Consider the following 20,315-nt stretch of genomic DNA (forward strand, 5'->3'; position numbering starts at 1 on the left):
CAGATGTTTTTTTTTTTTTTTTTTAAATTCCATGCAGCCCTTGTAAAACCGCTGGTCGCTGTTGCTAAGCTAGCACAAGTGATCCACTTTTGGTAGCCTGCCACAAGAAAACAGTCTTGCCCAATTCAATAAACACTCAAAGCACATCAATTGTCTTGCCAGGCTATCGATGCAAATATCTACGTTGATAGAGAGATTTAGGGAGTAAAACCAACCTTACAATTATATTTTATCACCCGCAGCCATTCGTGCTTCCTGGTTTGAAAGTTTGGCAGCCGCGGACTAATATCTAGCACCAATCTTACCGGCTCTCGCTGCCAATAGTTTGTTTTGTGAAGAATGATGCTACACTCTGCATCGGCTCTTGCATGAAGAATGATGCTCCTCGTTGCAGTTTGATGTAAAGTATTTTACTTAGTGTCAACGAATATACACATACAAATAATATGATGGCTATGGGACATTAGGCTACGATAGATTAAATATAATAAATTATAATATTTACATCTGGTTAGATGAGAACAACCCTTCATTTTGCACGCAGCTGTCACAACTACTTGAGCATACAAAAACTTGATCAAAGAATGGCAATGTTCGGAGAACCCGGTGCTTTTGATGACGAGGACGAGCCATTTAATTTTTCCAATGAAGCATACCTGTACGAGCCGGAATATACTGAGGAAGAGTTGAGAGAGATGGAACGAGAGAGGGCCGAACGAGAGAGCGCGTCTGTAGAGACAGCTGCGGCTGTCTCTACAATCCTAGGTCTGCATCTCTTCTAAAATCGCTTTCATTGCCCCATTCCATATCGTCTAAAAAATCACAATGTCACACCAGAGCACTGGCGTTACTACTACATGGGCATTTACGGTTTAGCAAATACTTTCACATCACTTCTGATACCCATTCTTACAGCAATTACACAAACCAACAGTAAATCACTATAGCAGGTAAATACAAAAGCATAGCAAAGGTTATAGGTAACGTAAGCTAAGTCATCATCACTGAACCATGTGCTACCATCATGAAAGCAGAAAGCCTGTACCAACCTGTTCTTCAGAGACTGTTTGCACCACAGTGGCTGTCCTTGGTATACCTGGGAAGGCGAATGGCACTGCAGACGGTTTCAGAATTTTCTTTGCGGACTTTCGGGACTTTATGAAATCATCGGAGCTGAAGTGATCACTGCCGATGACCCGGACACGCAGCGTCTCCATCGGAGTTTGTACGTCTAATCCTGCAGCTAGGAGCCAGAGTTTTGTTCTTTCCGGATCTTTTAATGGAAAATAATGAAAACTTTTCGGAACCCATCTATTGGCTCTATTGTTGCAATTAGCAAAGGCACACTGATTTACCATGTTGCCACGTTGTTGGTTTATAATCCGCTCGCAGCAAACTCGCTCGATCCAAACGCAGCAGATGTAGAACTAGCTTGGAACTAGCAGCTCCCTATAGAAGTGAGTTAGTTACATCACAACTGCCGAGAGTAAGGTAAAATTCCGCTGACCACTAGAAACTAGTCCCTCATATGATAAAAATCCATGTAATGCAAGGTCAGTTTTATTTCAAACATTACTCTATCACCACAAACCTTTACATCCACTGCCTGACATAATAATTGATGTGCTTTGAGTGTTTATTGAATTGGGCAAGACTGTTTTTTTGTGGCAGGCTACCAAAAGTGGATCACTTGCGCTAGCTTAGCAACAGCGACCAGTGGTTTTACAAGGGCTGCATGGAATTAAAAAAAAAAAAAAAAAAAAAACATCTGCACACATTTCTTACACTCTGGTTGACTCGGAAATGAGGTCCAATGTCGAAAATTCCGGAGTGTCGCTTTAAAAAACTGCAAACAGATCCAAAATCTTTCATCTGCATTCTGTTAAAAAGAAAATACGATACATATATATACTACATTTTTTCATTTCCCCCATTGGGGGATGAATAAAGTATTTTTCTATTCTATTCTAAATACTTCACTTTGCACCAAAGAAAACCATGTTATGGCCTTTTGCTTATTATTTGCTTTGTAGCCACACCTGAGACTCATTTAGCCAGAATTTTTATGTGGCTTGTCAAACCATCTTGGCATTCAAATGCACACACAATATTGGAAAAGACGTAATAGTAAGTATTTAAATTAATTTTTGTTGTTGTTTTTTTTTTAAAAAAAGGTCATGATATTTACATTGATGCAAACCTGTAATAGCCATTCGACAGATCAATTAGCTATAAAACGATGAGAACTCAATAATCTAGTTTCAAGTAATCCATTATTTCCTTGCCTTTTCCTTTAGGACCTGAGGCAGAAGGATATTCCCCTGACTGACAATTATACATAATTACAACGTCAGAGTAAAAGCTTTATTTAACAAGCTGTGTCCTAAATTACCTATAATTGACATGGCTATTTAAAAAAAAATAAATAAATCATTGACAATGTTTGACGACTGTTTTTGCATTTTTCCAGATGTTTGTGGGGGCGTAAGACATAACTTGCTTCTTCTGATTTACGACTTTAGAGAAAAAGGCTTCAGGCCACTGGGGTACACAAAGAATTGAAAAGGAAAATGTTTTGGTTAACTGAAACATGTTAACTGAAACTTAAGTTGTTAAAGGTAAGAAAAGAAATATTGTCCACAGTTTGACATAAACAAAATCATATAAAAAAATCACTGGATTTGCTTTTTTTTCAGATAAAGTGTACTCTGATGAACAGCTGACAGATTTTCTTTTTTTAATTGTTGTAATGAATTTGAAAGTATAGACTGGGGACCTGCCCAGGGTGTACCCCACCTCTCGCCCGATGACAGCTGGGATAGGCTCCAGCCCCCCTGCGACCCGACCGATGGATTAAGCGGGTATAGAAAATGGATGGATGGATGGATGAATTTGAAAGTAAAATTTACTTAAAATCCAACCTTAGAGGACAGCAGTATTGTAGGTATTTTAAGTCTATATCCTATAAAGACGACAGACACAGCAGTCAGCACCAGAAGAACTTTATTTCAGTTCTTTCATTTGAACCGTCTTTAACATTAGGAAACAAGTAGGGTCATTTATATTATACAAAAGAAAAAATTATAATAATTAGAAAGCAAACCATTTATGTTTTTTTGTCTCACTGTAATACCAATAAAAAGTCAGAAAAAAATATAAAAAATGTCCAGAATCAGAGATGTATGGCTGGCATTTGCTTAGAGCTTCAGCATCAGTTTTAGCTTGATCCAATATGTCTTGGCTGATGTGACTCCCTGGAGGCAGATGTTCCATTTAATTTTGGTCTTGTCATTTCTGATTAGTCATCTAAAATAATATTCATCCTCTTACAAGTTAAGAGTTTAAGGCCACTGTGAATACAAAGTTGTTTGAAATTAGTTTGAAATTACAGTTCTCCTTTAATTGTAAGTAAGCTGTGGTCAGGGCTGCAGTGTTCAGCCAATGTGGCACAGTTTCTTTATTTTTTCTTTAAAGTATGATATTGCAATATCTGTTCACTGCTGGTATAAATCCACAATTTGTCCTGGAAGTATTGCATCCTCCTGTGTGTCACATCATCTGAGTCCTCGGCATGGAGTCCTGCTGATGTCCAGGGTACCAGTGTCCAAAATTGTTCATGTATCCCCCTGAGTGCACTGGCGCACCTTTGGCAGCCATATTGATGTCCCACAGGGAGCACGGAGATGAGGAAGATGGCGGTGGTGGAGCAAGGTGGTCTCCCTCAGGTCCACCGGGCCCGTTTTTCATGATCTTCTTGTATTTGGATCGTTTGTTTTGGAACCATATTTTCACCTGGAAGATGGAGAAAGGGAAGGAGTTAATACCCAAACTGCACTCACAGAAAATAATCAAGGTAGAGTTTATTTTTAAGCATTTTTTTAAGCTATTTGATTTTATTTCAATACTTATATTCTTTCAATTTATGTATTAAAATGAATTATAATCTGTATAATTCTGTCAATTCTAAAATATATTAAATATAATTACTTAATACATACATGGTTTAAATAATCAAAGCTGTGAAACAAACATGATTCTTTTAATTAAAATGTATGGGTGTCGGGGGCTGTCGCGCTGGTGATTCTGCACCGTGGGTCCTGGGTTTCCTGGGCGTGTTGGACGTGCACCCTCCTTGCATGGTGTACTCTTGCTGTGGACGTCGCACTGGGTGGGCTGGTTGGTTCCTTTGTTGGGGTGGGGGTGCGCTCCTGGTCGCCTTGGTGCACTGTCTGTGGCTGTGTGGACACTCCTGGCTGGTTGTCTTGTTGGGGTTCAGTGGCTTCTTTGGCCCGGGGGTTGGGTGTTGGACGGGGGGTCGGGTCTGAGGATCTGGACGCGCCGGGGGCGTGGGGCTGCTGTCCCTGGCCCCGGTCGGTTCTCGGGGCTCTGTGCCTGTCCGTGGCCTTAGCCACCTGCATTTGGGTGGGTGTATTGAACCTCCCTCCCCTGGTGGGTCTCGGACAACGGGGGTGCCTTTTGGGGTCAGCGGGGGAGCTGGCTCCCTGGGAGGACAGATTGTCCTTTCCTCCCCATCCCCGATCGCCTCTCTCCGCCCACTCCATCATACCACCACTCATGTAGGGCTTTGGGGTACGGGTTCACCACTGGGGTGCGGGAAGGGTCTCCCATTTCCGCAGCCTCATGGTGGCTCGGCCCCATATTTTATATACAATTTAGACACTCTCACCAATAACATTCACATGACACACACATTATAGAGTCCGGGGGTGGGCACACCCCACAGCATGCAGGCGGCTGGCCGGGCGGCCCGGGGTGGCGTTCGCCGTGGGGGGGTGCTGTGTGGGTGGGGGTGTTCTGCCAATGTGCTTGGACGTCTCTGGGTCTATGGTGTGGGATGGGTGGGGCGCACGGTCTTTGGCGCGCATGTCCGGCCTTCCTCTGCTGCTTCCTCCTGCTGCTCTGGCCCCTGGCCTTGGACTGGCCTGCGGTCGTTGTCGGGCGGGTGGGACGGCCGCCCGACAACGGGCAAGGTGGCCACCACAAGGGGTTGGCTGGCGGGTTGTACTTGGCCTGGATCAGTGGGTGGGCTCGGATGTGGGTCCCTGGCTGGTGCTGGCTCATGTGTTGTTTCATGGTCGGCCTGGGGTTGCCGGCGTGGACCGGGTGGCTTTGCGGGCTCCCTGTTCTCCTGCCCTGCTGGTCACGCCATCGGGGGAATGTTGGCCTTGGTGGTTGGGTGTGCCACAGAGAATTGTAGATGGATCTGTGGAGGGGTCGCATCCTTTTTCGGGTCTGGGGCCGCTGGGGTTTTGGTTGGTCTGGTGGCGGCGGTGGGGCTGGGCTTGGTAGTGGCTTTCCCAGGGCTGAGGTCGCAGGGACGGTGACAAGGGTTTGTTTATATGTTTGAGGGGACATGGTGGGGCTGTTGAACCCGGTTGCGGGCCTCCTGCCGGGGCTACTTGGCAGGGGAGTTGATCCTGTCCTGGTATTGGGTTGGGGGTTCGGCGTGGTTGCGTGGCTTGGTGGTGCCGGCTTGGTTGCAGTTCCATATGGGGCTTGGGTGGTATCGTGCGGGGCTGTTGCCTTGCTGTTGCGGCTTGTTGTGTGGTGGGCGGTGGGATGCGGCTGGGGGCCTGGGGTGGGGGCGTTGCGCTGGGCTTGCACTGATGGGGTGTGTTCTGGCTGGCTCTTCGGACCTGGGGCCCTCCTGCGGGGGCGGCCACCTGCGGGTGGGGGATTTGTGACGTCTGTGTTCGGGGGTGCGTGTTCGATGTTTGTGCGCTGGTTGGAGGTAGCCCCTTGGGGGCACCTCGGGTCTTGCGGGGGCGGAGGGGTCTGCAGGGGTCTGCAGGGTGGGATTGGGGCTCGCTGGGAGGTTGGGCTGCTTCGCCCCGGGGCTGCTCTGGCTTGCTGGCGGGACTGGGTGGACTCTTCCTGGCCTGTCACCTGGACCTGGGAGTATAGAGTGTGTATGGGGGTGTGAGTAGGTGTGTCATGTCCTTTTTTCGTCTGTATTTATGTTGGACGAGTGGATGTGAGTTTCTGTATGTGAGTTTGTGGGTGGGAATGTGTGATTGTGTTTGTGTAGGGCTGTTTATCTGTCAGGTTGGGTTCTGGGCTGCCACCTCTCCTGGATCATCTTGGGCCCCTCATTAAAATGTGGGGCCTGTTTCCCCCCTTCACACCCCCCACCAGTGGTTGGTGCCTCTGCCCGCCGGTGCGTGGGTGACTCTTGTCTGGGGCAGGGTGCCGGGGTATGTGCCGGCTCGCCCTGGTGGCTGCTTGCTGGGGCCTGGGTGCCTGGGCTCGGTCGGGCCCCGGCTCGGGGGTGGTGCGCCCTCGGGGCTCGGGTCTCTCTGTCCATGGCCGGATCTGCTCTGGCGTAGCGGTTTGCCGGTGGGGCCTGTGGGCTCGTCGCTGCGGCCCCCTGGGGCTTCTGCATCATGGCTGCCGGGGGTCGCCTGGGACTTGCCTCTGCTGCCCTCTTGGGTGGGGTCCGGTTGTCCCTGTGGGGGGCCCCCGGGTCTCCGGGCTTGGGGGGCCGCTGGGTGTCTGTGCCTCCGCTCTTCCTCGTGCCATCCTCATGTCCTGGGGGATCTGGGTCCCCACACTCCCTACCAAATATTCTTATGGAGAAACCTTATAGATAACCTATAGATACACATACACACAGATATCTAGATTCAGGTGTCTGTCAGATACACCTTCAGTTGGGCTGCGGTTGTCACTAAATACCCTCTTGCATTACCTGGCTTTGTGTACTTTCCATTGAAGTTATAATTATCATTATATACTGCATATGCTTTTTTCTTGTTGTGGATTCTTTGTTTTGTTTTCTCTTTCCGCAGGTCCCAAGGCAGATTTCAAGGGTGTTGACTTGTTTTATCTCTATGCTTTTTTTCTTTTCTTTTTCTCCTCCACTTTTATCTCCTTTTTTTTCTCTTCAAACCTTTTCTTCAATTTCTCTTTTCCCCTTTCCCTTTTTTTTTCTTCTTTCTCATCTTTGTGTCCATTACAATCGAAATAAACCCAAAGCAATTTCTAATAAAGTTTTATATACCAAGGGAAACATCATGGTGAAAGCTAAAATGCTCCGCTTGTGAAAGCAAATCTGTTGGGCCTTACCTTGACATTCAGATGATAATTCTGAGTGCCACACAGCACTCACGTAAAAAAAAAAAAAAAATTGTATGTGATTGGTTTACATACAACGTAGGGGAAGTGAAATCGGAAAACAGGAAATGAAATCCTTATTTTCCGCTGGATGCCATCTCCATTTCACAGACTGTGTCCGTTAATATAATACATCCATGCTGTGACACCTCAGGCTTAATGGTGAGTAATCGAGTCATCATTTTGTCTACTTACCTGTGTATTATTCGTGCAGTTTATCATATTACATTAATATCAATTCATTGATGATCAAATCTACGTAGTTTGCGATGATGGTAAGCAGTTTTATCTTCAGGCCTAATACATTGTGTGTTATACCAAGAAGTGCATGCCTGCCGAGAAATGCATCCCCCTTCGCGGGAACTATATCATAAATTTGTTTATCTGATTGAATTAACAGATGCGAATTTCAACAAGTCCAAAATTGTCTCTAAAATTAAAATAATCAAATTTCCTTGTTTTTGGTTAAATTTTATATTATTTCATCTGTGCTATACTGAGTAAAGATCGATATTCATAGAAAATGTCTCCAACCGTCTTACTATAAAAGTGTTAGGTCACGGCCCATACTTTGGAATATTTGTACAACAATATAATGATAGGTGAAATAGATGCTCTAAACTCGACTCCAAGCTGTCGGCTAGCCCCGATATTAGCTACTTTGCGACTCTGTGTGGCAGGAGGCCGCGGCAACCGCGCCTCAATAGCTGGATGGTAGCTTGCTAGGTGAGCCCTTAAACTCGTTTTTCTTGAATCGTTTTACCGCTGTTTGACAGATTGCCTCATTTAAATTGGCTGGTTCCCCCTTTTCATTTGGCTGCAGAGTTGTAGTCTTACACACTTCTCTGCAGCTTCCCACCTGCTGCTACCCACCCAATCGATTAACACAAAAGGAGCAAATCCTCTTGTGCAAAAAGAAATTATTAAAACAAAAACTTTAACTGAACAAAAACATCAAACTATTAAATGTGGTTTGCTGAATATCAGATCTCTCCTTTCCAAGTCTCTGTTAGTGAATGAGTTGATTTGTGATCATCATATTGATATATTTAGTCTTACAGAAACCTGGCTGAAACAGAAGGATCATGTTAGCATTAATGAAGCAACTCCCTCTGACTGTTTAAATGTTCACATTCCTCGAACCACAGGCAGAGGAGGAGGAGTGGCAGCTATTTTCAGATCAGGGTTACTAATCAGTCCCAGACCCAAGATTAGTTTGAGCTCTTTTGAATCTCTGATTCTCAGTTTTTCCCACGCAAAGTGGAAATCACAGAAATGTCTTTTGTTTGTTGTTGTGTATCGTCCACCTGGCCCTTATTCTGAGTTTCTGTCTGAATTCTCAGAGTTTTTATCCCAGTTAGTGCTGAGTACAGATAAAGTCATTGTTGTGGGTGACTTTAATATTCATGTAGATGTTGAAAATGATAGCCTGAATATGAACTTTAATTCTATATTGGACTCTATTGGATTTTCTCAGAGTGTACACAGACCGACTCACTGCCTTAATCACACCCTTGATCTTGTGCTGACTTATGGCATTGAGAGTGAACAGTTAACAGTGTTCCCTCATAACCCTGTCTTATCTGACCATTTTCTGATAACCTTTGAGTTTACATTACTTGACTATACAGTTTCTGAGAAGAAATTTACATATAGAAGGTGTCTATCAGAGGATGCTGTAACCAGATTTAAAGAATTAATTCCATCATCCTTTTCTTCACTGCCATGTGCAGATATGACAGAGGACGACTACATAAACTTTACTCCAGCAGCACTTGACTCTCTTGTTGACAGCACTATAGTTTCAATGCGTACAGCACTGGACAATGTTGCCCCTCTGAAAAGGAAGGTAATCAGTCAGAAGAGGTTGGCTCCTTGGTATAATTCACAGCTGCGTGCTTTAAAGCAGACTGCAAGAAAGCTGGAGAGACAGTGGCGTTCCTCTAATTTAGAAGAGTCTCAGTTAGTCTGGAAAGATAGTTTAATAACGTATAAGAAAGCCCTTCGTAAAGCTAGAACTGCTTATTATTCATCATTGATAGAAGAGAATAAGAATAATCCCAGGTTTCTTTTCAGCACTGTAGCCAGTCTGACTAAGAGTCCGAGCTCTGTTGAGCCAGGTATTCCTTTAACTCTCAGCAGTGATGATTTCATGAGCTTCTTTATTAATAAAATTGTTTCTATCAGAGAGAAGATTGATGGAGTCCTTCCCACTATTATCACTGATGTATTATCAAGTACAGCAGCTTTAGAAGTATCTTTAGAACCTGATTTATATTTAGACGGCTTCTGCCCAGTTGATCTCTCTGAACTAACAACAGCAATAGTCTCTTCTAAACCATCAACTTGTGTTTTAGACCCAATCCCAACCAGACTGTTCAAGGAGGTTTTCCCCTTAATTGACACTTCCATATTGGATTTGATCAATCTGTCTTTGTTGACAGGATATGTACCTCAGACCTTTAAGGTTGCTGTAATTAAACCTTTACTTAAAAAACCTACTCTTGATTCAGAAGTGTTGGCTCATTATAGACCTATATCCAATCTCCCTTTTATGTCTAAAGTTCTTGAAAAAATAGTTGCAGCTCAGCTTTGTGATCACTTACACAGAAATAATCTGTTTGAAGAGTTTCAGTCAGGATTCAGAGTGCATCATAGCACAGAAACTGCACTGCTGAAAGTTACCAATGATCTCCTCTTAGCCTCTGATAGCGGACTTGTGTCTGTGCTTGTCCTGTTGGATCTCAGTGCTGCATTTGATACGGTCGATCACAGTATCTTATTACACAGACTTGAACATGTTATTGGGATTAAAGGAACTGCATTAGGCTGGTTTAAATCATATTTATCTGATAGATTTCAGTTTGTTCTTGTAAATGAAGAATCTTCCTCACACACCAGAGTAAGTCATGGAGTTCCCCAGGGTTCTGTGCTTGGACCGATTCTTTTCACTTTATACATGCTTCCATTAGGTAACATTATTAGACAGCATGGCATAAATTTCCATTGCTATGCTGATGATACTCAGCTGTACTTATCTATAAAACCAGATGAACCCAATAGGTTGGTCAGACTACAAGCATGTCTTAAAGACATAAAGACCTGGATGACTCAGAACTGTCTGCTTCTAAATTCAGACAAAACTGAAGTCGTTATCTTTGGACCTGAGCGTTTCAGGGAGAAATTGTCTAGCTATATAGTTACTCTAGTTGGTATTTCCTTGGCTTCTAGTTCTACAGTGAGGAACCTTGGAGTTATTTTTGACCAGAACTTATCATTTGACTCGCATATAAAACAGGTTTCTAGGACTGCCTTCTTTCATCTTCGTAATATTGTTAAAATCAGGAACATCTTGTCTCAGAGTGATGCAGAAAAACTAGTCCATGCATTTGTTACTTCAAGATTGGACTACTGTAATTCTTTATTATTGGGCTGTCCCACATATTCTCTGAAAAGCCTCCAGCTGATCCAAAATGCTGCAGCCAGAGTTCTGATGAGAACTAACAGGAGAGATCATATTTCTCCAGTTTTAGCTTCTCTTCATTGGCTCCCTGTTAAATTCAGAATAGAATTTAAGATTCTTCTCCTTACATATAAAGCTCTTAATGACCGAGCTCCATCATATCTTAAAGATCTCATTGTAAGATATTTTCCTAACAGAGCACTTCGTTCCCAAACTGCAGGTTTACTTGAGGTTCCCAGAGTTTCTAAAAGTAGAATGGGAGGCAGAGCCTTCAGTTATCAGGCCCCTCTCTTGTGGAATAAGCTGCCAGTAAATGTCCGGGAAGCAGACACCCTTTCCACTTTTAAGACCAGGCTTAAAACTTTCCTTTTTTATAAAGCTTATAGTTAGGTCTGTTGAATCTGATAGTGTGTCTGCTAGTGTGTCTTGTCCTGCCTCCACCTCTGGCACCCTCTATACTTTCATTACCCCCTACCCGAACCAGGGTTTGAATCCCATTCCTGCCTATCTTACCTCTTTTATTTCTACCCCTACCCAAACCAGGGTTTGCATCCCCACCCCGCTGTGACTGGTGTGCAGTTGGTGAGAGTGAGTTGTATGGCTTTGTTTTTGCTGGTATTTTTAGTGATTATAGGACTGTTTAGGTGAGTTTGTCTGCTGAATCTGCTAGTGTGTCTTGTCCTGCCTCCACCTCTGGCACCTTCTATACTTTCATTACCCCCTACCCGAACCAGGGTTTGAATCCCATTCCCGCTTATCTTACCTCTTTTATTTCTCCCCCTACCCGAACCAGGGTTTGCATCCCCACCCCGCTGTGACTGGTGTGCAGTTGGTGAGAGGCTGAGGTAGCTTGTGGCTGTAAAAGATGGTTCTATATATGGATCTATATAGGGAGTATAGGGAATTACTCACTGAGTCTGGTCCTTTATTTATTTATTTATTTTCGTTAGCACAAGTTTCTTGTGTTTACCTTGAATAGGGATGGCTCAGGTGATCCTGAAACATCCCATAGTTAAGCTGCTATAGGCCTAGACTGCTGGGGGGCCTCATCTGTCACACCTTTCCTCACTTTACTCTCTTTATGTATATGTGATATTATTGTGGTCATTAACTCGTGTTTCCCTGTTCCAACAGATATCCTTTGAATGGTGTTACAGTGCCGCCGCCGCCGCCGCGGCCCCCCCCCCTTTCTGTCTTCTCAAACCCCAGCTGGTCGAGGCGGATGGCCACCCTTCCTGAGTCTGGTTCTGCCAGAGGTTTCTTCCTGTTAAAAGGGAGTCGTTTCTCTCCACAGTCGCCTCAGGCACGCCGCTCAGGCCGGGAGATTGGACCGAAAAAACAAAAAGTTTTCAGTGCAATCTGTTGGTTTTCTTAGCTAGGAAATTGTTTTTGAATTGGCTCTATATGAACGAATTGGATTATTTTATGAATTATGATTATTATTAATTAATTGAATTCCAATTGGCTTGAATTGGACTTACTATCTAAGTGCCTTGAGATGACATTTGTTGTATTTGGCGCTATATAAATAAAAATGAATTGAATTGAATTGAATTGAAAGCCGAAATGCTAGCAAAGGGGCGAAGAAACATTTAGTTTTGATACCAGTGCAATTGCCATTGTCTCCTTCTCAACGTGTGTTGTGGTGAGATGTCGTGCGGTGAATCGCGTTGTGCTTCTTCATATCGCGATATTTCATTTTTGCGGTTACCGCGACAGCCCTATGTGACAGTTCACTATCATCCAGGTATGAGTTAATAAAACACTTTAGGCTGAGACATTTCCACCATGACCACACATGCCGATATCCATGTGTATATGTAGTGTCCTTGTCCATTCACAACCTGGAAGAACCTTTTGAGTTGCATATAATGAACTCGCAGAAAGCTAGAGACAGCAGGTGCTCAGTCAACTATGTTCACATGTCAGACGTTTGGGTGTGAAGAACTTTCAACTGAGAAGGATTACTTTAGTCATACTTATCAACATCTCAGACAGTATGAAAATGTAACTTGCATGTTTTAGGGATGTGCATTTCAGACAAAAATATATGGTCCTTTTAAGTCGCATAAAAATCGTAAAATAATCCCCACAGTGTATCTTTAAGGCAGGTGTAGTTAAGTTCTGTATCCTGTCTGTGTTGTCTTTTACAGATCAACTTCGAGTTTATGCGGCTGACGACTGTACCTCTGACCTCCAAATTCCTTGGAGAACTGGACCGCCTGACCGACGACTTGATCAGAGTTTTCCATACCAACAGTGGAGCTGCAGGAAGAAATATCAGAGCTGTGATGGCAAAGACGGATAATGTAAGTATTTTTTGGTCTAACCTAATACACATGATTTGACTCAGCCATATGGGAAAGCTCCTTTTATATTTATATTTACAATGATTGTATAGTAACAACAACAACAACAATAATACAATAATACTTCTATGTTGGCAGACCACTCAAGTTTATTATTCAGCACCACCCCCAGGTATTTGCAGGTCTGAACAGTCCCTATCTCCCCTCCATCAATGCAGACTGACTGGTATGGAGTTTTAGATCTCCTGAAGTCCACCACCAGCTCTTTGGTCTTGGTGGTGTTCAGGAGCAAACAGTTATTTTTGGTCCAGTCAGTAAAGGCCTCCACAAGGTCCCTGTACTCCTTTTCCCATCCACCATGCACACATGCCACAACTACGGTGTACATATTAGGACATCCTCAGAGTCAGAGAAACTTGGTCAGTCAGGAAAAACTTGATCAGAGTCAGAAGTCAAAGTCAGAGTCAGAAGTGAGAGTCAGAAGTCAGACTCAGAAGTCAGAGTCAGAAGTCAGAGTCAGACGTCAGAAGTCAGAGTCAGAAGTCAAAGTCAGAAGTCAGAGTCAGAAGTCAGAAGTCAGAGTCAGAGTCAGAAGTCAGAAGTCAGAGTCAGACATCAGAAGTCAGAGTCAGAAGTCAGAGTCAGAGTCAGAGTCAGATGTCAGATGTCAGAGTCAGAGTCAGAGTCAGAAGTCAGAAGTCTGAAGTCTGAAGTCAGAGTCAGACGAAATCGCGGACCGGCCAGCTACGATACGTCATAGTCATGCGACAATTAAACGTCATTGAGGTGCGACAAAGAGGAACAAGTTGGCAAGTTATCACTGCGGACCAGAAAAAAACAACAAAAAGAAGTAGTTGGCAATTTGGAGCCGTTTGGAAAGGCGAGTTAATGACAGTGTGTAACTTATCGATAGCTATATTACTTTGTAAAAATATTTTACCCATATCCCAGTAGTATTTACGTTTTAATACATGCGTATAATTGTGAACTGTAGAAAATGAGCCAACATCTGCTAAAAGTTTTGTGTTTATCTGGTTGATACGATTGAAATTGGCTCCCTGCAGCATAGCGTAAGTTGCAAATTGCGGGTGGGTAGTGTCAAAAACAGTTTGTAATGTAAAGCTAATCGTTTGTATAAAAGCCTATGTCCATTGTGAAATTCTGCTAATTGCTTTACAATTTTCATTTCAATTTTACAATTTTATATCCATGATCATATAAAAGCTAGTCTTTGGGTTAAAATGTTTAATTATGGCTGTTGAGAGCTATGTACTAACTGTTTTGGAATAATATTCAACATGTTATATATCCGAATTTTCGTAATCTGGCTAATTGAGCCTTTATAATATGTATAAGTACAGATGGAGCCAATAGAAAATCAGTCTATGGTTGTTGCACTTAACTGTTTATAGATCGAATGATTGAATTGTTGTTTAAGAGTGGATTTAAACAGAAGGAAATCTGCCAAACTCTCAGTTCATATGGATATAAAATCAGGTAAGCCAACATTTGTCCGAAAAATCATCCCTTAGACTTTTCTCTGATATAAAAATGCTTTTACAGTTTCATTAGTTTATTGCCTTGTCATAGTTTTATGCTTTTGAAAATGTTATAATGTGACTTCTGTAATACAGTCATGAAATGGAGTATTTTTGCACCCAATCAGTGACAGGCACCCAAGGGGGATTTAACTGAAGGACCGATGTTTCTATTTTAATTCCAGGTTTTGCTGATATGCTGTGCCCTGTCAATGCAGACCTCCTAGACTACGCGAAGCAGCTCGTCAGCGGAGAAGAAGAGCCATCTTTGGTGGCAAATCAGGAATTCAGAGACATTTGCCAGACAGTCTTAGGAAACAGTTAGTTTCCATGTACAACAGAGGGTTGTCTTGCTGCTTACCTTATGGTCATTGGAAAAAATCACTTCTGTCATGAATCAAGATCAAATTCATACACCCTCTACCGTTGCAGAAGCAAATTAAATGTACAAAGGTCTTATAGAAAATTATCTTATCTTATCTTGTACAAAGGTCACCGTTACTTTCATTTTATTTTATTTTAGTATGACGAGGATAAGCCTGTTGAGGAGGGGTCATAGTTTACCAAACCTCTAAGAAAGCTGTACCTCTCACTGAGATGTGTAAGGGCATGTGGTGGGGTACTAGTACCCATTAGTGCAGCCAGCTGCCTTTGGTTTTTAATAATCCATGGCACTGATCTTGTGAAAAGCTCCAGATATGTAGAAAAATACATTGAAATAATAATAATAATATAGGTATCGATAAGCTACACATTGGTCATCAACTCACCATCACTTGTTCCTCTTTATCGCACCTCGATGACATTCAATTGTTGCATAATTAAGACGTGTCGTAGTGGTCCAGTCTGCAATTTCCTTTGATAGAGTTTTTCCTGACTTCTGACTCTGACTTCTGACTGTGACTTCTGACTCTGACTTCTGACTTCTGACTTCTGACTTCTGACTCTGACTTCTGACTTCTGTATATGACGCTTTGCAGATATCGGTGTGGTACTGGAAGGGTCGAAGTTCTCCACAACCTCCAGAGTATCAACCATGCATGCGTGATGCTTTATGGGTTGATCTATGCACTTCAAGCTATCCAAAAAGCTTGAAGAAAACATTCGAAGTTTACCAGAAGTTCCTGATGGACCTGGAATTGTCAGAGCTTTCCCCCAAAGTATGAGCACTGAAACTCAAATTGCTCTGTGTCTGTGTGAAGAAAAGTGGTTTGCTTAAATGTTAATAAATTTGTTGAATCAACAAGGTGGTCTGATTGTATGCATCATTGAAATTCATTGGATATTAATCACTAAAATACATAAATCTAATACATTTTGATTGAATTTAAGCTTAATTATGTACAGTGGAAACCGCTTATAGTGATTACGTTGGTCCAGAGCCAATTTGAACACTATAAGCGGTTGATTACTAAAACCGAATTTGTATTACAGTACAGGTATTTCACTTATTTTTTTATGCAGAATATCATCTAAATGCCATTTGTATCGTTTTTCAATGAGAAAAATGAAATGAAACGGATAGCTTCAGCATTTACTGAATTTTATTATCATGCAAGTTTAATTACAGTACTGCGCAGTGCGCAGACATACTGTAGGCTAACTCAAATACAGTACGTGTCAGCCTCAGCAGCCTCCCCGTGCAGCTTCTTAAACACAATGTTCTCCCTCTTTTTAAATCGCTCAAACCAGCCGACAGAAACTTTGAAACCATCCTCTCCGAGGCTTGCTGCTAATGCCTCGGCCTTCTCCCTGACCAAGGGTCCGCTCAGCGGGGCGTTGCGAGACCGGGCATTATCAATCCACTTCACCAGGGCGGCCTCAACCGCAGGTGCTTTTCCCGGGCGCTGTCGTTTTTTTTCTCCGTCGTTAGCATTCATGACTGTCTCTTGTTGCCCTAATTAGACTACACAAGGTAGCCTGAGGAATGCCAAGCTTCGCCGCAGCATCTCGTTGGCTCGTTTTTGGTAATTTGTCATACGCCTCGAGGAGACTGCGTTTTTCATTCGAGAAAATTACTTCCTTTTTCCAGCCATGATTCGCCCGCTTGCTGCACGGTGTCAACTCGTTACGTTAGCTAGCGAGGCAGAAGCCTCGGGCAGAAGCCTCGGGCAGAAGCAGACGTCCAGAAAGGAATCAAGGGAGTAAAAAATAAAATAGCTACAAGTAGTTTTAAAATAATTTTTGCACATGTTTACATTCATAAAATGGCCAAAAATGAACATTATAAGCGGATTTCTTGATTACTATAAACAAATTATTTAAACAGCATTTGTATAGAAATGATTCTGTCCCAAGCCTTTTGATCTATATAAGCGGTTGATTACTATATCCATGACCACTATAAGCGGTTTCCACTGTATTTCAAACAAATACACAATCATCTTGAATAGGTACCCTAATAGAGTGTTTCTCAATTCCGGTCCTCGGGACCCATTGCCCTGCATGTTTTCGATGTTTCCCTCCTCCAGCACACCTGATTCAAATGAATGGCTCCTGATCAGGACACTGTAAAGCTTGATGACGAGTTGATCATTTGAATCAGGTGTGCTGGAGGAGGGAAACATCGAAAACATGCAGGGCAGTGGGTCCCGAGGACCGAATTGAGAAACACTGCACTAAAAGAAATTATAGGAGCTAAATGTGTTGTGTTGGTGTCCTGAGTCAAGGGTGTAATTTACTCGGTATGTGTGTGGGGTCGCTGTGCTGTCACCAGGGGGGCTCAAGTGCATATAGGAGTCTGGTGCACTCTTGTCGTCTGGTGTTTTCAATTCAATTCAATTCAAAAATACTTTATTTATCCCAGAGGGAAATTAAATGTTGATGTAACTCAATTAAATCAAGGAGTTATTATAGATGCTGATGGCTGTGGGCAGGAAAGATTTCCTGTAGCGGTCCGTTTTGCATCCAAACTGAAGAAGCCTTTGACTGAAGAGACTCTGTTTTCCGATAACAGTCTCATGGAGAGGATGTTCAGGGTTGTCCATAATTCTCTTGATTTTATGCAAAATCCTTCTTTGCATTATTGTCTCCAGAGGTTCCACAGTCGTCCCCAGAACAGACCCAGCCTTCCTTATCAGGTTGTTGTTTAGGTCCCTGGTTCTGATGCTGCTGCGCCAACAGATGACGCCAGAGGAAATGACGCTCTCAACAACAGACTTGTAGAAGATCTGCAACATCTTGCTGCAAACCTTGAAGGACCTTAGCTTCCTCAAGAAGTACAGTCTGCTCTGTCCTTTCTTGTAGATGGCTTCACTGTTGTGTCTCCAGTCCAGTCTGTTGTCCAGATGAACGCCAAGGTATTTATATTCCTCAACCACCTCCACTTCTTCTCCCATGATGGAAACAGGGTTTGATCTGACCCTGTTTCTCCTGAAATCTACAATCATCTCCTTTGTTTTGTTAACATTCAAGATGAGATGATTGTTCCCACACCATGCCACAAAGCGGCAGCTCTCTGTACTCAGCTTCTTGTCCATCTCTGATACACCCGACAACTGCAGAGTCATCTGAATATTTCTGTAGATGACAGGAGTCTGACTTGTACTGGAAGTCTGAAGTGTACAGAGTGAAAAGGAATGGTGAGAGTACAGTCCCCTGTGGTGCTCCTGTGGTGCTGATCACCTGGTTAGACACACAATTCTTCAGTCTGACAAACTGTGGTCTGTTTGTCAGGTAGTCATTAATCCGGGTGATTGTTGAGGCCTCCACCTGAGTCTTCTGGAGTTTCAGACGAAGCAGATCAGGCTGAATTGTGTTAAATACACTGGAGAAATCAAAGAACATGATCCTCACAGTGCTGCCTGCTTTGTCCAGATGACAGTGGGTTTGTTGAAGCAGGTGTATGATAGCGTCTTCAACTCCAACTCCATGGCGATAAGCAAACTGCAGGGGGTCCTGATATGTGCTGGTTTGCTTACACAGGTGGGTCAACAGGAGTCTCTCCAGGACCTTCATGATGTGGTATGTCAGGGCAACAGGTCTGTAGTAATTGATGACTGAAGGGTGAGTTTTCTTTGGTACCGGAACCAGACAGGATGTCTTCCACAACAGTGGTACCTTCTCTTGGGTCAAGCTAAGGTTGAAAAGGTGTTGCAGAATCCCACAGAGCTGCTCTGCACAGGCCTTCAGGACTCGGGGGCTGACACCATCTGGACCTGCAGCCTTGTTCCGGTTCAGTCTCTCCAACTGCCTCTTCACCTGACTTCTAGAAACAGAAAAGTGGGAGGGGGAGGCAAAGGGGACAGCAGCATCTCCTGATTGGGTTGAAGACAAACTAGTGGAAGCAGAAGAATCCATGACTGAGGTGGAGGTGGAGATGTTACAGGAAAGCTGTGGGTCAGAGGAGGGTGGGATGTCTCTTTGGCTGGGAACAGGAGGGGAGGATGGTGTTCCTGAACTGAACCGGTTGAAGAATGTGTTCAGCTCATTTGCTCTGTCAAGACTTCCATCCATCCGATCCTCCCTCTGCTTGAGGCCTGTGATCTTCTTCATTCCTGACCACACATCTCTTTTATTGTTCCTCTGCAGTTTACTCTCAAGCTTCTTTCTATACACCTCCTTGCTCTCTCTGATCTTGACTTTGAGCTGCTTCTGTATACTCCTCAGTAACTCCCTGTCTCGCTCCCTAAAGGCTCTTTTTTTCTTGTTCAATAGTTCCTTTAGCTCACTGGTGATCCAGGGTTTGTTATTAGGGAAGCATCTCACTGTTCTGGTGGGGATGGTGTTGTCCACACAGAAGTTTATATAGTCAGTCACACACTCAGTCATGGCATTAATGTCCTCTCCATGTGGCTTACAAAGAGAAATCCAATCGGTTGCATCAAAACAACCCTGTAAGGCTTCTTCAGCTTCCTGTGACCACTTTCTAACAGTCCTTTTTGTGACAGGTAGTCTCTGGACAAGGGGTTTATATGCTGAACAGAGAAAAACAAGGTTGTGATCTGATTTACCCAGGGGAGGTCTTGATTTGGAAATGTATGAATCCTTGACATTTGTGTAAAACAAATCCAATGTCTTGTTTTCTCTGGTAGAGCAGCTGACAAACTGTTGAAAAGTTGGCAGTGTAGCAGAGAGTGAGGCATGATTAAAATCACCAGATATTGCCACAAAAGAATTGGGGTGTTGTGTCTGTATCTTAGCAACAACGGAACTGATGACATCACATGCAGTGTCGGCAACAGCTGAGGGTGGAATGTAAACAGCCACCAAAACAACACTGGTGAACTCTCTTGGCAAATAATATGGACGAAAACTTACTGCCAATAGTTCAATGTCAGGACTGCAGAGACGACTCTTCACAGTAACATGTCCTGGGTGACACCATCTGTTGATGACAAGCACTGCCAATCCACCCCCTTTCCTTTTCCTGCTACTCTTTAAATCTCAATCTGCTCGTACAGTCAGGAAGCCCGGCAGAGAGACGCTGGAGTCGGGGATATGATCCTGCAGCCATATCTCAGTAAAACACATAATGCTACATTCCCGATATTCTTGCTGAGTCCTTGTCAAGGCTAGAAGTTCATCCAACTTGTTAGCTAACGATCTTACATTGCCCATGATGACGGATGGCAGAGATGGTTTGAACTTCTTCTTTCTTTCTCTCCTCTTTGCTCCTGCTCTGCATCCACGACGCCTCCTTTTCAATTCCAGTGGGATTTCTGGCTTCAGTTGTCGAATTATTTCTGCTTTTCCAATGTTAATCAGCTGCTCCCTGTTGTAAACCACCCTGTTGCTATGGTTATGCATCATATCAAAAGAGCAAAATATACAAAAGTATTGGGAAAAATCAATCCAGCTGCACAGCATCCAAGGCAGGAAGGAACAGTTGTCCAAAAAATGCAATTTCTTCCAAGAAAAAACAGGAATGAA

At 43.4% G+C, this 20,315-nt stretch overlaps 1 protein-coding gene across 1 annotated transcript in view; it reads right to left on the minus strand.

Moving 5' to 3' along the window:
* Window positions 1-2,986: 2,986 nt before the first annotated feature.
* LOC142371076 (homeobox protein Dlx4a-like) overlaps window positions 2,987-20,315 on the minus strand; it is a 36,392-nt gene continuing 19,063 nt past the window's right edge. The window contains exon 3 of the mRNA XM_075453668.1: window positions 2,987-3,792. Coding sequence (XP_075309783.1) covers window positions 3,550-3,792 — 243 coding nt within the window. The 3' untranslated portion in view covers window positions 2,987-3,549. The remainder of the gene's footprint in view (window positions 3,793-20,315) is intronic.

The sequence above is a fragment of the Odontesthes bonariensis genome, chromosome 21, assembly GCF_027942865.1.
Source record: "Odontesthes bonariensis isolate fOdoBon6 chromosome 21, fOdoBon6.hap1, whole genome shotgun sequence".
Classification (NCBI taxonomy): Eukaryota; Metazoa; Chordata; class Actinopteri; order Atheriniformes; family Atherinopsidae; genus Odontesthes; species Odontesthes bonariensis.